The sequence below is a fragment of the Dicentrarchus labrax genome, unplaced genomic scaffold (genome assembly GCF_905237075.1).
Source record: "Dicentrarchus labrax unplaced genomic scaffold, dlabrax2021, whole genome shotgun sequence".
Classification (NCBI taxonomy): Eukaryota; Metazoa; Chordata; class Actinopteri; family Moronidae; genus Dicentrarchus; species Dicentrarchus labrax.
This window is the reverse complement of record NW_026136707.1, coordinates 18,704,810-18,720,735: the sequence shown is the minus strand read 5'-3', so window position 1 is coordinate 18,720,735 and position 15,926 is coordinate 18,704,810. Positions and strand designations below refer to the sequence as shown.

At 38.4% G+C, this 15,926-nt stretch overlaps 1 protein-coding gene across 5 annotated transcripts in view; it reads left to right on the top strand.

The window, feature by feature from the left end:
* LOC127367160 (CUB and sushi domain-containing protein 3-like) overlaps nucleotides 1-15,926 on the top strand; it is a 214,042-nt gene that overhangs the window by 99,938 nt on the left and 98,178 nt on the right. For all 5 annotated transcript variants that reach the window (XM_051406777.1, XM_051406776.1, XM_051406774.1 and 2 more), the window contains 4 exons: nucleotides 12-150; nucleotides 1,631-1,818; nucleotides 2,155-2,349; nucleotides 6,516-6,632. In XM_051406777.1, the coding sequence (XP_051262737.1) occupies nucleotides 12-150; nucleotides 1,631-1,818; nucleotides 2,155-2,349; nucleotides 6,516-6,632 (639 nt within the window). The remainder of the gene's footprint in view (nucleotides 1-11; nucleotides 151-1,630; nucleotides 1,819-2,154; nucleotides 2,350-6,515; nucleotides 6,633-15,926) is intronic.

Below are 15,926 nucleotides of genomic sequence, written 5' to 3'. Positions count from 1 at the left end.
AATCTCTCAAGCTCCTTGTGGTGGGAATGTGACTGGATCTTCAGGATTCATCCTTTCTCCCAACTACCCACACCCCTATCCACACAGCAAAGACTGTGACTGGCTTATTACTGTCCACTCTGACTATGTCATTTCCTTGGCTTTCATCAGGTAATATGGGCTGCTACAATGTCAATTTTCCTTTGTTTAGATGCTTTTAGTTCAAACATAAAACAAAACAATATTGGATGTCTAAATGGTTAGACAAAATGTATAGAAAAAGGCTTATTTTCTCACAGTTGCCTTATTTATATTTGAAAGCATAGGAGTTTGATACTTTCTTTGCGTGTGTGGATTGTGTTGCTTTAACAATTGTAAAAAAAAAAAAAAAAAATTGAAGGTAGATGAAAAACAATGGCCCCATTTAAAAAAAAAAAAATACTGGGTACAGTGAAAAAAATGTGTTGTCCTTTGAAGTACATGGTCCAGTAGCTTACAAGATGAAGCTTTCTCTAAGCATGTGCTATGTTTGTAACCTACCTGTAACAGAATGGAGTCAGTTCTTAGTGGATGCACAGAGCCTCAGGTTGTGCCATGGAATTGCTTGTATTCTGCAGTGGAACCAGCTAAAACATAGTATTGAGCAAAGTTGGCCATGTGTGTTAAGCAGAGCCCTTGAGTTTGAGTCCAGGTGTGTTGGGAGATAGGGAGATCCAGCAGTGCCTCCACAAACACCTAGAAGGCAAGGTATTCCTGTCACTTTGCTGAAGTGTGGTGAAACAAGATTTCTGGATGAATACTATATTGTAGGCACCATTATGATAGGAGTGTAATTAATTTTCCAGGCGGAATGATGCTCAGACTATAAGCCTTACATTATTAATTGCAAACTAAGGATTTAGCAGCAATACTGGCAGAGCAAACTTACAGATGGCCCTGAGGGCACTTTTCATGGGCAGTGTTGCTCTTGACTGTTGAGTATTATTTTTATAGATGTTTCATGAAGGGCTGGAGAAGAAGGTACATTGGCTCTTTCTGCACTCCCACACTCTTTCTCTCTTCCTGAGGTGAAGGAGAGAAATTCACTATGTTTTTTTTTTTTTCAAACTTTGTCCTTCAAAACAAACATCTAATAGAGTTAGCAGAATGCTACTTTCTCTCTTGGGAATGCCAAATGAAAGGATGGAGTTATGATTTTAAATTGGAGTTGCCTTGATCCAACTCAAATGCAATTATCTCCAAGCTATTTACATTTTTGTCATAAACCACGCTCATTATTTTGAAAACAAATGCTGCTCTCTCTCTCACTGCGGCATGTGATTTGATATACAGCGCTACAATATGAAACGATCTTTTCACACTGCATTGCCATTGCCGTCTGGGAAGATTTTGTGCCAGCGCAGTGTCACAACAATTTAATCTCTTCTCACCTCTTGGGGGAGATATCTTTTTTTATCTCTTTGTCTGGAGATGCAAAACAAATCGCTTGGCATGACTCACTTCTAGCACTGCGGTGAACACTCTCATTTTGAAACCCTAATGCATTCTAAATCTCACATACAAATCAGTACAATCTGGTGGTTAAGACTTGGCAAAATAATAACTGTTTTATCTCTCATTTGTCTGTTTTTTGTTTTTTTACTTGTCACAGCTTCAGTATTGAGCCCAACTATGATTTCTTGTATATCTACGATGGGCCTGACAGCAGCGCTCATCTGATTGGCAGTTTCCAAGACAGTAAACTTCCTGAGAAGATTGAGAGTACTTCAAACTTCATGTACTTGGCATTTCGCAGCGATGGCTCTGTTAGCTACACTGGCTTTCATTTGGAATATAAAGGTACTCTAAAGGGCTGAAGTGGGATTCTACATGCATTTATGTATTACTGCAGGGGAATTAGTTGGAAACATATATAAATGAATTACAAAAAAATTTCTTTGAAGTATGCTTCTGCACATAACTGCTTTTTCTAATGTTGTTGCCAGTTGTGAGAATAGCCTTTGGTTCACCTTTATCTGTTTCCACTATGTTTACCATGTTACTTTTTAATTCCAATTTTGTTAAATCAAGAGCCTATATATAACTATTTATACATATTATCTCTGCTTGATTAGAATCATATCTCATTTTAGACAGTTGTCACTGTTCTAAAAGCTTTGTTCTTGTGACTGGCAGCAAAACTGCGGGAGGCGTGTTTTGATCCAGGGAATTTGATGAATGGCACTAGAATGGGTACTGACTACAAGCTGGGATCTATGGTGACATTTCATTGCGAGGCTGGCTACCTGCTGCAGGGCTACTCGACTCTGACATGTGTCATGGGCAACAGCAAGAGACCAGAGTGGGACAGAGCCAAGCCAAGCTGTCAAGGTGAGACGCAACACCTCTACATTAACACAAGGGTCTGAGTAGCAGAACTGTACTCCAGTTGTTTGGTCAGTATTTGATACTAGGACTGTTTTTTGTGAAAATGAATGTGCCATTGACTTCTCTCACAATATGTAAGAAAACCACACTTCAAAGAATTCTGTGTTATAGATGTGGAGCACTCAAAGGTCCAGTGTGTAACATTTAGGAGGATCTATTGGCAGAAATTGAATATGATATTCATAGGTATGTTTTCATTTATAGTCACCTGAAAATAAGAAATTGTTGTGCTTTCGTTACCTTAGAATAAGCCGTTTTTATCTACAGAAGGAGCAGGTTCTCTTCCACAGAGGCCACTGTGTTGAACTCACAGTAGCCCATGACGGACAAACTAAACACTGGCTCTAGATATGGCCTTTAAATCAGTGATTGGTAATATGTCGGAAGTTTATATCAGACACATCACTAACAAACCAAAAAAATTTGGGCTGTAGTCTGGTGGGGCCATTATAGAAGTTAACATAAAAGAGTCCAGATTCATACAGTGTAGACTGAAATACAATTCAAATTACCTCAGTGTCCCAAAACATAGTGAAACCATGTCTGTAATGTGGGCATTTTCAAAAACACATGGTGTCTGTGTTCTTTTGTTATTTGATGACATCCCAAAAGGTAAGTTACATTAAATTATACATATTTGAGAAGCTGTATATCAAGTCTCCCGGTATTATAACTTTAATTATTAGACAATATTTTTAATATTCTTAATTGTCCTGGCCTTTGCCAATAAGAAAAAAGTATTATGTCCAAAATTGTATCAATTTTCCTACTACTAGCCCTTCTCTCAATATGCACCCAAATGCCAAATATGGTTTCCAACAGCTGATCCCTATCAGTCTAAACAGACTAAATCATTTTCCTTTCAGCACAATAAACACTGATAGCAACAGGATCTACTGTACCTATGCACATAATATTTCAGGTTATCACTTGATCAACCCTTAAATTCACCAATCAACTGACCTAAACTAAACAAAAAAAAACCTTGCAGTTCCAGTTCATCTAGTGATATAGCTTTAAAAAAATGGTCGATGAACAAAAGCAATATTAATACATTCATCATATGCAAGGCCCTGACTTCACAAGAAATGAGGCAACCTTTGTGTTAAAGTAAAATAAAAGAAACTAATTAATTGAGGTATAAAAGCCACTATGTTTGATTGGTGTATAGCGTCTTCCTGGCGTGCAGAATTAGTTTATGTTTAAACCAACAGTAGTCAAAGCAGCTGCATAAAGTGCAGACATAAATTGGATGGAAAATAGTCAATTTTATCGTTTTTGGAATTTTACGACAACATAATGTGCCATGTATTAATTGTTTATTATTCACAACCAAATCTACAGTGGGTGTTGTTCATAGAGCTTTTGAGTATCACAGTGAATACAGTGTTAAGGAGAGACCTGAGAAAAGACATGAGGAGTTTCAAACCGTGCGCTCCTCCCTCAAGTAGCATTACACAATTTTTAATACTCCTCAAAGTATTTAATCTGCCAAGGTTGAATTAGAATTCAGCTCTCATTTTCAGCAGTGGGGAACAGGGGCACCCACTTTCACACCAGGGAGCTATTCATTACTTTTACAGTTGGCACCTGTGTAACTTCACTGAACAGCCCTGGGGTTATGTGCTTTACTAAAGGGTCCATCAGAAACTCCCCATTAAGTATTTTTACTTTGAGACCAAATTTGAACTGATGACTTACCAGTTTAAAGGCTAACACTAATGGCTTCAGCTGCCCACAACACATGGCCAGCTCCTTACCCTTTGCATTTAGCAATTAGCTGAAGCAAGCAAAACATGCAGTTTACTTTAAAAGGCGGTAATTGCCAACAAGACTGAATCCTATTGTATTACTTGTTGTTGAATGGTATTGTGGACAGCAGCAATCACACTGTAATACATAGACATGCTGAAAATGATATCTGTTTAACCATGTCATGTACTCAAATCCAGTATTTATAAGATGTACTTTTCTGACTACATCATAACTAGAGCCAGACCAGTACATTTATGGGCTGACATTATTGATTGTTATTAGCTTATCGCAGATATATCTGTGTAGGCATATATGTTGACTGAAAGGTAGAAAGAAATTGCAGTACAGATATGCCAAATATATGTTTGGGTGCAAAATAGATTTCACAGTTACAGTTCACAGTACATAATGGACAGTAGCGTAAACAGTTAAAGTGTTCTATGATTGTCTATTACAAACCTTAATACAACCCACTCCCATCCCCACAGTTATTAAATACCAAATTTAATACCAAATTTAAGGAATCAATTTAAACAATCAGCAGTGGTTACATGATTGTAACCCTCATCAGTTACAATCACTTATGTCTGTCATATTTTCCATTTTCTTTGAATCCATTGTCCACCTTTTAGCATCTCATTCAGCACATTTGATTGTTATATTGTGTTGTGACGGTTCCATTAGCATCCATCTCTGTCTAAAGGAAGTGGATTGCAGAGCTGGGTCAAAATCCACCTGTTAAAAATCTAAAAACACTGCAACCTCTTTATTTTCAGATGCCTTTCTGTTCATAATGATACACCATTCTGATGGCCACATACAATAAATGATGTATAAAAACGTGTTGTTGTTGTTGTTGTTTGGATCTGAGCTCTCTTGAAATTAGACCTAATGCATTGCCATCTTAAATGGGAACCTGAGTCTCAGTATCACGTAATAACTTTTTTCTGAGCATTTAGTTTATTCCTACCCATCAGTCTTTTACAGAACACAAAATGATAGGTTTTGCAGTGCGCCCACTTCTCCTGAGCACTACACCCACCTGTCAGAATGGAACCATTAAAGCATATCTTGAGAATCCCTTCCATTTCTTAGTGCTGCTCTCACCTGCTGTTGATTGACAGTACAGCATGCCCTCCTTCCCCACAACAGCATTCTTGAATTTCTTACCCACCACAGCACTATGGCTCCCATTCTGTCTGACAAATCAGCTTGAGTTAGAGTCCCTCTTGCCATCATCACATATGTTTGATTACATGCCTCTTGCTACTTCAACAAGCAAATGCAGATAAATTGCGGATTCATCTTTCTACATTAGCGCCTCTGTTCACTTTTGTTCATCCTCTCCTGTGCTGTGCTCAATGAAACAGCATTGACATGTGCATTGTGTGGGCCGCAGGGGGTTCAGAGCAGCTGGTGACAGCTTCCCTCCGACAAATGAGTGTGTGTTTGTTTACAGTCGAGGCTCCCCCACCTGATGGCTTGGTCCGTGAGGTCTGAGGCAAGCACGTTAGAGGGCCTCTTGGCAAATTAGGTACATCATTAACCGCTTAAGATAGGACTCTGAGATGGGATGCAGGTGCTGGACAGACCACAGCTTTTATTGATTAACCTAGTTGCTAGTTGAATATCTGTCGACACTATGATGATGGTGACAGTTTATGAGATAAAATTCAAGGGTATGCTTTTAGTTTGGAGCTAATAGTTTTCAAAGACATGGGTTGGTCCCCCCCTTGTGGCTGTGGCTTTCGCAGGACGAACTGCATTACTGCATATTAACATGAATGCATAGTCTTTTCTAATGGTTTAATCAATTAAGAATAGAGATTTATCCAGCGACCTCAAAACAAGTGCAACTGGACTTATGTACGCAGTCTGCTGACTGACAGCCCGTTTCACCTGAAGAGCTGAATCAGAGTTTTTAAAAACATGCTGCTGGCTGATAAAGCCTGATTAAATTCACGGGCGTGTGGAACTTTTTTGATTGTGTTTTGTTGATTGATGATGTTTTTACGCATTTTGAAGGCAAAAAACACTTTTCCTTGCTTGTTTTCCTTTTAGGCTTTAACCCTGTAAAACAACTCATGCTTCCTTTTCTTTCCTTTTACAGCTCACTTTCTCTTGAAAATGTCCCCAAAGTGTCTCTCAAGTGTCAAATTATTTTGACATGCTGGCCAAAATTATATTTCAGAGGTGACTTTTCATCTCATTTTGTGATATGAACTGCTTACCTGTGCCGGTTAAAATGGATTTGCTGATTGTATTTTATTGCCTCATTTCCCCAGGTATTGTGAACTGGTTATTTCACATTTGTTAACTGTGCTTCTCTGTTGCTTCCTTTTCTGTCCCAAAAGCTCCCTGCGGAGGTCACTTCACAGGTTCAGAGGGAACTGTGCTGTCCCCAAACTACCCACATAATTACACCAGAGGCCAGAGCTGTGTCTATGACATCTTCGTCCCTGGGGACTTTGGTAAGCATTTTTTCACAGAGTTGCAGAAAATTGTTACTTATTATATGTTCAGCGTCTGCTTATAGCCCATATCTGTTCTCAGTTTCCAGAAATATTTTTTACTTCAAGCATGAAGTGAGAGGAGCAGGCTAAGAGAGATAATTGTTTGTGTTTTCTGTGATTTTTGTATTAATGATGAGGACAGGATAGTCTGTGAGGAAATGGAGGCTTACTCTCAAAGCTGGTCATAAATAACATAGATTTACCAAACAACATGTTCAGGAAGCATTTCAGTCTCTTGTAAGTTTGGATTGGTATGTTTGATGTTTATAGCCACTGTCACCCAGGTTAAATGCTTTTCTCAAGCCAATGGTTACACTGTGAATAGACAAAGGTCAGTGAGGACCACAGCGGTGTTTGTCTAATGAAATCACATTTAATTATTACATACATGTTACAATTCAGTACCACCATGGGGGACTGCTGCACCTCTTCCGGCTGTTTTATACTCTTACGAGTTGAAACACAACCCAAAGAATGGCAGTCTTTGGGCTCTAGCAAGACGTATGAAAACACAATAGCATCAGAAATGGATAGCGTTGATATGAACAATTCTCTACTGTAGGTAATGGTGAGGAAGGTCAAGCAGCGGAGGTCTGTGGGCAATAGATGGAGCAAGCTAATGCATGGGTGCTCAGTTTATCCAAGTGCCTCTGTATATACATAATTTAACAAAGATGTCTAGAAAACCTTGATGTGCATCTGCTCAATATTCCATGTTAGTCATAAAGAGCTGCTGGAATCGTAGGCAGGGGTTTTTATTCTGTAAAGCCCTGTGCTTAAGAAACACAGATTAATCCCCTGTGTGGTGAACCAGCCCGACAGTTTACATCCTCTGTTGCCATCTCCTATTCCTCATGTAGTCCAGGAACCCACAGGTCCCCCCCGTCTCTCCCTGTCTCTCTCTCTCTTTCTTTCTTTCTTTCTTTCTTTCTTTCTTTCTTTCTTTCTTTCTTTCTTTTTTTTAAATAAATATTGCATACAAATGCACTTTTGCTTAAACTGCCTGCAAAAGCTTAATGGAGCATGGAAGTCGCAAAGGAACATTCCCACCTGGGCTTGCAAATTTATTCCAGGGAGCTCAGACACAGAGGCTATTTAAGAGTCCCATTGATGATGAACAAGACTGCTGTGGCGTGGTTTGAGGGAAGTATATTTTAAGTAGTAGTCTTAACAAAGCAACTGGGGTTCAAAGTTTTGGTTGAGCAAGTTATAAATGTTGGGACTACAACTCTAGCAATGATGTAACAAGAAATTTTAAATTATCTAAAGGATGTGCAGTAGTAATATATGACTCTGATATAAAAGCTAAAGCCAGAACAGTTTATGTCCTTGCAACAAAACTGAGTTTATCTCCATACAGTGTATATAGGTGTTCTTTGAAAACTAGCCATTGACTTTATACACAGTACAGGATATTGCAACCACAGTACCACCTTAACATTATTTGTTGTTTGTTTATTTTAACCTCATTGAGTTGCTTAACTTAATCATGCGAGGATATATGTAGACATGAGCATTTTCACGTTTTTAACCTCCAGATAAAACAGCACAGACAGAAATCCTGTTCTCTGTAGTGGCTTGGCAGCTGAGTCTAGCCTATAGGCAGTGTGATAGCAGAAATCACATTTCAGTGTCCAGTATACAGGTAATTGAAATTTGTAAGCGCCTAGGGTAGAGTATGAAACGTACGTGTCCAAGTCTGTCCCTCATATGACCGATAGTGTACCATAAGCCTTCGAGACATCATGTCAACCTGGTTGAACTGGCAGGTTAAGGTCATCGGGAAATATCATCTCATGACTCTGGCATGAGGGTTTTACACCCTCTGTCACTGGGCCAGAGTCATGAGGGTTTTACACCTGGGTAGATGGGATGTTGCAGCATTATGTGGATGTATGTCTTTTGCTGTCAAGGTATAGCTACAACGGCAGTTCTTGGTATAAATATATGTTTTGTAAAATATTTCCTAATTTTTTAAATATGTTGCAAGCACACTGTGTTAGTCTTCTTTAAAAACTGAACAGGTTTATTTATTTAAAATTAATTGAATCATGTGCTTAAATTATTGTTATTTTTATTATTATTATTATTATTAGAATATTTGATTGTTAGTGCCAGTACAGTGCCTGACATCATGTTTGGGTTATGGTTGCCACTAAAAACAAGTGGCTTAGCGTCACCAATAATGCAAAATAAAATTAACAGTGATAGACGTATGTTGTTTTTAATTGCATATTTAGCAGGTAGCTCAGGTATATTGAGGTAAATTGCAATAGGGAAAAGAATTACCTTCTGTAAGCCTAATCAATCTGTATTTAATTAGTCATATCACAACTATACAAGCACTGGAAGGTTGGAAAATGCTCTTCATATTAATAATAAACACTTTTGTGAAGTTTTTCCAGGCTGACCTGATTTCGTATTGTAATGTGCAGTGTTGCCTTGTTCCCAGGTCTTTGCAGTTATCTCAGGGATGATTATATTACATGTTGTGAAAAAATAAAAATCCTTTAATTTCACTTTTGCCATTTGTGACAGACAAAATTTTTTTTTCACATTTGGCTCTCTTGTTGCTTGAGCACCTGGTGAAGTAGTACACTCTGTCTACAAGGGTAAATAAATGCGACAGCAGCACTCTCATATTCCTCCTGCATCAAGCAAGGAATTCAGCATTCTTAATTCGTTGTAATTGTTTGTTTTTATATAACAGTAAAAACTTGTTGCCAACGGGAGCATCCAGATCAAATAAAATGGTTGATAGTCAGTTACATCTTGTTGCCTGGGGCCAAACGGCAGCTGTTACTGTCGAACCCTGCAGTATAAATCATTACCTCCAACTTTTACTTTGTCTTACTACAATATTTTTGCATACATACATATACAATAGGACTAATACTGACACGACATACTGTAATCAGCTACAATTCCTTTTGTTTTGACATCTGCTGTATTAGCTTGTTTTCCTAAAAGTGAAGGTTTATATTGTGTGTTTTAAGATTCTCTGACAGGTTGTCTGCACATAGGACTGTGACAGCTTTAAAAGTTTTGGGAATGTTTATATATGCGTTGGGTGTTGGCAGAAATTTTGTTCAGTGGTATTATAGTACAGTTTGTAAAGATTTATTGTATTCAGTCTGAGCTGTCATGGTTTCTGACCCTGTGGATAGGTTCATACCTCCCTGTATATGTCTGTGTTTTCCTTTGGACCACATTTTGCCATGCCGGATTTTTCACCTGATATACTTACATTATGTATGCACATAATAAACATCCATCCATAACGTCATAATGCGCCACAGTGTAATTTAGTTCAATTCTGCCTGAAGCATCACCTCAATCATACAAATACATTTCTGTCTTTTTGCATTGGACTTAATGGTCCCGGATGACATATATTTGCAATTTGGATACCTGCTTTCTGCTCTTATCCTGGGCATACATGTTAATATAACCATTTCTGCACTGCATTCCAGTTGATCATAATCATGAACATAACAGTTTCAATAAAAAAGATCTGGCAGTAGACACTAGTGCTTAAAGCACACTGTGAGTATAGTTAATAAAAAGGCTCTACATTCATTTGTAAGCCATCATTTCTTGGTAGCTCAGCACTCATACGTATGCTCTGTGCATAGCTTATTTACTTTGCACCATTCAGATATCATTAAGGTACAGTGTGCATCTGTCTTGCCCTTTAATGTTTAATTATTCTGTCAGAAATAATGGTTGTAGTCATATTTCAAACAATAACTCTGCTCTTTTTTAAAGTGATGAATTATTCATGGCACTCAACCTTTGCCTTGGGCAATGCTTGTAAACATACAGACATACACCGTTTATACCAAGTTCAGTGGCTAGTATATAACTGTATTTGTCCTATACTTCCTGCAGTCTATGGTATGGTACCCCAGTGTGTGCACTGCTACACAGCCAAAAAAGAGATTACAAAACACGTGGACCTAATTTTGTTTGACAAAAATGCCAAGCCGTGCTTCAAGGCAAATAGATTTTTTTTTTTTGCCTAAGTTTGTATAGTTTGTATTTTACCTAGAGGATTTGTTTGTTCGGGGCTGCTTCCTTTGTGAATGTTTGATGGCTTCAGAGGTGAGCCAAATCCTTCCAATTAGCAGGACCCTCCATGGTATTTCTTGTATAAATATTTTTCTTTTGCAAATATGTGCTTTTTTGTTTTGACTTGGATCGTGCATGAAATATCCCCACTAAGATGTAACAACATTCACTCCAAATATCATTAACATTGTACATAGCCTTTGAAAATCAACTGTGGATCTAAAAATCTCATTAAAATTGAAATGATTGTCAAAAGCCATATACATGACTGAAGTTGAAAATTGAATCTAAGTCCCAATCCTCTGAAATAGCATTACCATATACACCTCTAACTCTGGACCTAATTTTAACAAGGTTATGTAACAGATCAAATAAGCATTATGACAGCACATTTTTAATTGTGGCTAACTTTGCGAAAGTTGCATTCCATCCTAAGGTAGTATTTCAGTGGAAGGATCCTCATAATGAGTCATTGGTGAATTTGATTTCATAGACACAACATTCAGTCACCTCTGTTTATCGGCCTGAGGCTTTTTATAGCTCCAGTGTATGTGTTTATATAATACTAACAACAACATATGCATATTGGTTGCCACAGAATGTGTCAGGAGGCGAGACAGGAGCACTGACAGATTGCAGTAATAAATCCTGGCTGTAACAAGATGGACAGAGTGAGGGAGAGAGACACTATGGAGACTGAAAGAGGTAAAGGGAGTAGAAAGAGGCCCATAGATCTTGGTTGAATGTTAAAGTCTCAGAGAGAACAAGTTAGATGTAGAGAGTGATAATGAGTGAGAGAGTTATAATGAGAACAAGACAGGGAATGAGAAGAGAGGGAGAAAGAAACAGAGTGCTGCTGAGAGCGCTCATAAAAAGGTTGACCCCGGGGGCTGATTGTTGACTCATCAGTGATGTTAGCTGGAGAGTAAGATTATTCCAGGGGCCACCCGAGTACACAACTTGCTACATCCCACACAAAAACCATTACCTTGTCTGTCTGTGTCAGCTTACAGTGTATACACTACCCTCAGTGTGATTAACCTATTGTGAACTGTGAATGCTGTTCCGACCCCACCTTGATGTAGAATGTGTTTTTGCTATGGGGCTGCACAGTTACATCTGTTTATGGATGTATAATTAGATTGTGTCTGTTAAATATGAGTGTGTCAAGCACTCACTTGAATGATTGTGTGAGTCCAATGGCTTGTGCTAGTTGTCAGATACGCCCCTGAACGCATTTTCAGAAGTCGACAAGTAAAACATAAAAAAGGGGCAAAAAGAGTGCAGCTAAAACTGGAAGTAAAAGAAGAGGGTTACATATCCTTGTCCTCTTTCTCTTCTCTCTTGGAGTGACCAATACTTACAGCTTTCAATCCACAGAGGGGAGTTTTTACCCAAGATAGAAGCCTAATGGACTGGATGCAGCTTGTGCCAAGGTGCATCCACATACTCGCTGCCAAAAAGGGTGATGCAATTTCACTGTGATAATGGGTCATTAAAAATATATGTGTCTGTGCTGTCATACAATCCCTCTGGTTTCTGTAAATGAGGCTTGTGTATGCTGTCACAGCCCAGAATCTCAAAAGGCCTCTGCTGCCACAAAGCAAAGACGACAGGTAGCTCTTCCATAATTCATAGCCAGAAGGACAAACATATGCTGCCATTTTCCTTACCTTTTGCTGTTGCCTGTGCTGTGAGTGTCTCTAACACGCTTTGTGCATATTTTGCCTTAAGGCACATGTAGCTAATGCAGTGGCTGTGGGCAAAAATGTGCTTGAATTACATTCCATTACATTAGTGGTGGCCTGAACAATTACGTTTCAAATGATAGTTTACCTGAGTGGCTGTGTAGCAGTAGGAAGATCATTTCCCACCTATTTAATTTCCTGCCATCATGGCCATCTAGCTTGACTTACCAAAAATATTTTTGATAGATGTAACTCTCCAATTGCAAACAGATTGTGGTTATGGCAGGAGCAGTTATTAACCGATAAGTACTTTACAAATAAAAGCCAAAGTATCATAACCAGTGGTCACCTATCAGAGAATATGTTTGAATCAAACTATTCTTTGTCAAATTTGAATTTGCTTGCTTTGCATATACCCCCCAGATATTTTTATTTTTATGTGACGCAGTAAGACAGAACTCACACCGATAGACCTTAATCACAGCAGACATTTTGACTTATTATAGCAGGGGCAACTACACTCATTAGCAATAGCTCGGTGCCATTGTGTCCCAAAAAGCATTATCAATACAACCTGATAACAGGAAAAGCAACCACAATTCCTAGGGCAACTAAGGCAAGCTGTAAAAGTTTTCTGGAAAGAGATTTTTATACAGGTTCTATCATGAGCCAAAAGGGAACAAATGTGTCAGGAGGTGGCCTAGTGGGAAGGTTCGGTCTAGCTGGGTGTGGAAAATAAACATCACACAGAAATAATGGCGAGGACGAGGATAAGAAGCAGAATAAGATGGATATGCAGATGATGCAGGCATCTCCATCGCATCTTGGCTGAGATGACTAAGTTGGCAAATTGATAAAAAGGCACAACAATGATGGAAGCAGTTTTTTTCTTTTTGATAATTGAAGTTTTCAGGCCTACTTCTGCTTGACAAAATCCCTTTAAGACCTTTCAGACCAAGGCAAGGGCAGAGGGAGAGAGAAGCCCTGCAGAGGCAGTCAAGGTTCACTGATTAGTTTCCACATGATACCAAAGAACCAGAGCCTCTTATCTCACTTTTATACTCCATTCTAGATAAATACCCCACCAAAACTGCTTTATCGCCACCGATAATTGATGTGCTGGCAAGGTCTTGTTGAGTTTTAGCCATACCTGAATGAAATGGAATAACAATTAGCATGCTGTAATGCCACTACTGTGTGTAACCACTTAACGTTACCTTGAATACTTAATCGTAAGTCATGTGTGCCATCAGGACAGTAATGTAACTCTTACAGTTATGTAACAGGAAGTAATTTTTCTTGAATACCTGTGACACAGATGTTTTTCGGATAACTGTTCTGTCCTTATGTCAGTGATGATTTTCTTAGTATTCTATCTGTAGTGTCAGTTTGCAACCAGCCCAGGAGATTGGTCTGTTTCATTGTAACAAGTGGAACACTGAAAAATCTATATTTTGGTACAAAATGTGCAGGACTGATTTATGACACAAAGGAGTTGCCTCGATCAAAACCTCAAAAGCATTATAAGGCAACAGATACTCAAACCAGATGGGATGCAGCATAAGTCTGTAGGTTCAGATGGATGACAGTGATGTGAGTGTAATCTGACTATAGGCTCGGTTTCTGTTTTTGCTGTTAGTGGGATTAAAGTATAGAATAATCTCAAATATTTAAGGCTAATTTCATATGTGAATGTAGAGAAAAGTGGTCATTTAATACCAGTACCTTCTGATGAGTCGTGTATATATAACAAGCTAGCAGTCATTGAGCATGGGTGAGTGGTCAGTCAGTTGGGTGGGTATTAATTATTAATATTTACATCTAAGGCAAATATACTGTATCTTTTGCAGATTTGTTTACAAAGCCATAGACTGTGGAAACGACTTTCTCTCTCCATTACGTTTGCAAAAAATTGTAACAGTGATTTATAGTTGGTAAAATGTCATAAACCTCATAGCACGGCATTTTGGTAATCCACTTGTTTTAATACTGTGTGATACAAAAAAATATTTTACCAGAAAGAGTAAAGTCATTCTCAGTGTGTTTGTTTGACTGCATGAGAAAACCACATGCAAGGCAACCGTGATAATCTCTGGGCCCCCATACCTGTGACTAGAGGTAATACTCCTGATAAACATAACCTAAAGGCAGTCAGATTACTAATATAAGCATTACAGACTCGTGCAGTTCAAAAATGACAGCAATCCTACATATCTAAGCATTTATGTTGCTGCTAAGAGAGACATACATTCACATATGCTGTTAAGCATTTCTACATAATGAACGTGAATATTTTTTGCACAGAAATCTTTTTGTACTCCTCAGTAAGACCTAAGAGATATAACTAAACGGTATTTCTGTGTTGCAACCAGTGTACGTATAAGCAAGATAACATACAAGAGGATCTCAACCTAGCATTATGGAAGTCTTTTTCCTGGGCTGGAATACATGAGTTTTATGCTAATCCATCAACTGCACACAACACACAAGTGATCCAGGGGGCATGCTCATTCATTCTGTAGAAGAAAGATCAAATAGCAGAGGGAGGAGAGACGGAGACTGGAAGAGCCTTTCTAAGATTATGACGTTTTTCATCCCTGCAATATTGTAATGATCCTATCTGCAGCACATGCCCTTGTTTTTGACAAGGAAAGGACTCCATCCCAAAAGCCAAGATGATAAAGACACCAGATGAAAGCTGAGAAGTGCAGGCAAAAAAAATGCCTCTTCTGCTCTTGTTTTCACTTTAGAAGGGAATCTCTTCAAATTGACACCCAGCCAGATATAAATCTGGCCATAATGGACTTTACAATCAGTCATTCATTTCCGAAATTACCATTGATATGCCTGTGAAGAATTTTGTAAGAAAGCATTTAGAACAGCAAAACCTCCCCATGAACAGTTGTCAAACTTTCTGCAGCTGTAAAAGTGTTGTCATAAATGTGTTAATCTTAGAAACAATTTTCTGCATGTAACTGGGGGACACTGTATTTAGTCCAATCTTGGTGTATATATATTGTAGGATGGCTGAGCATACACACTCTTTTACAGCAATAACCTGTTAACGGTTACAATAAAATGACAGAAACAAGAAACAGGACTTTTATTCACCGTAAAATACTTGGCAAATAAAATGTGTTTAGTGAACATTTTTTATGAATAATCATGTCAAATTTAATTGATTGGTAAAACACACTCATTGTAAACTTCTTTTTATTTTCAAGCATTCAAGAATTAAAAGACAGGGTTTAAAATCAATGCAAAGAAATTGGAGTACACTCTCTGAATGGTTGAATCATCTTGCCCGCGACACAAGGTACAGGTAGTTTGTTGTGTCATGGGGTGGAGATGTTTTCTTTGCACACATTACTCCCCATTATATCCTCTGAGCACCATTCAGACAACACAACATACTTAGACACATTTACTGACAAGGTGCATCCATTTGTTGCCACGGTCTACAGTCTACACCTTTTCAAATGGATACTTTAAA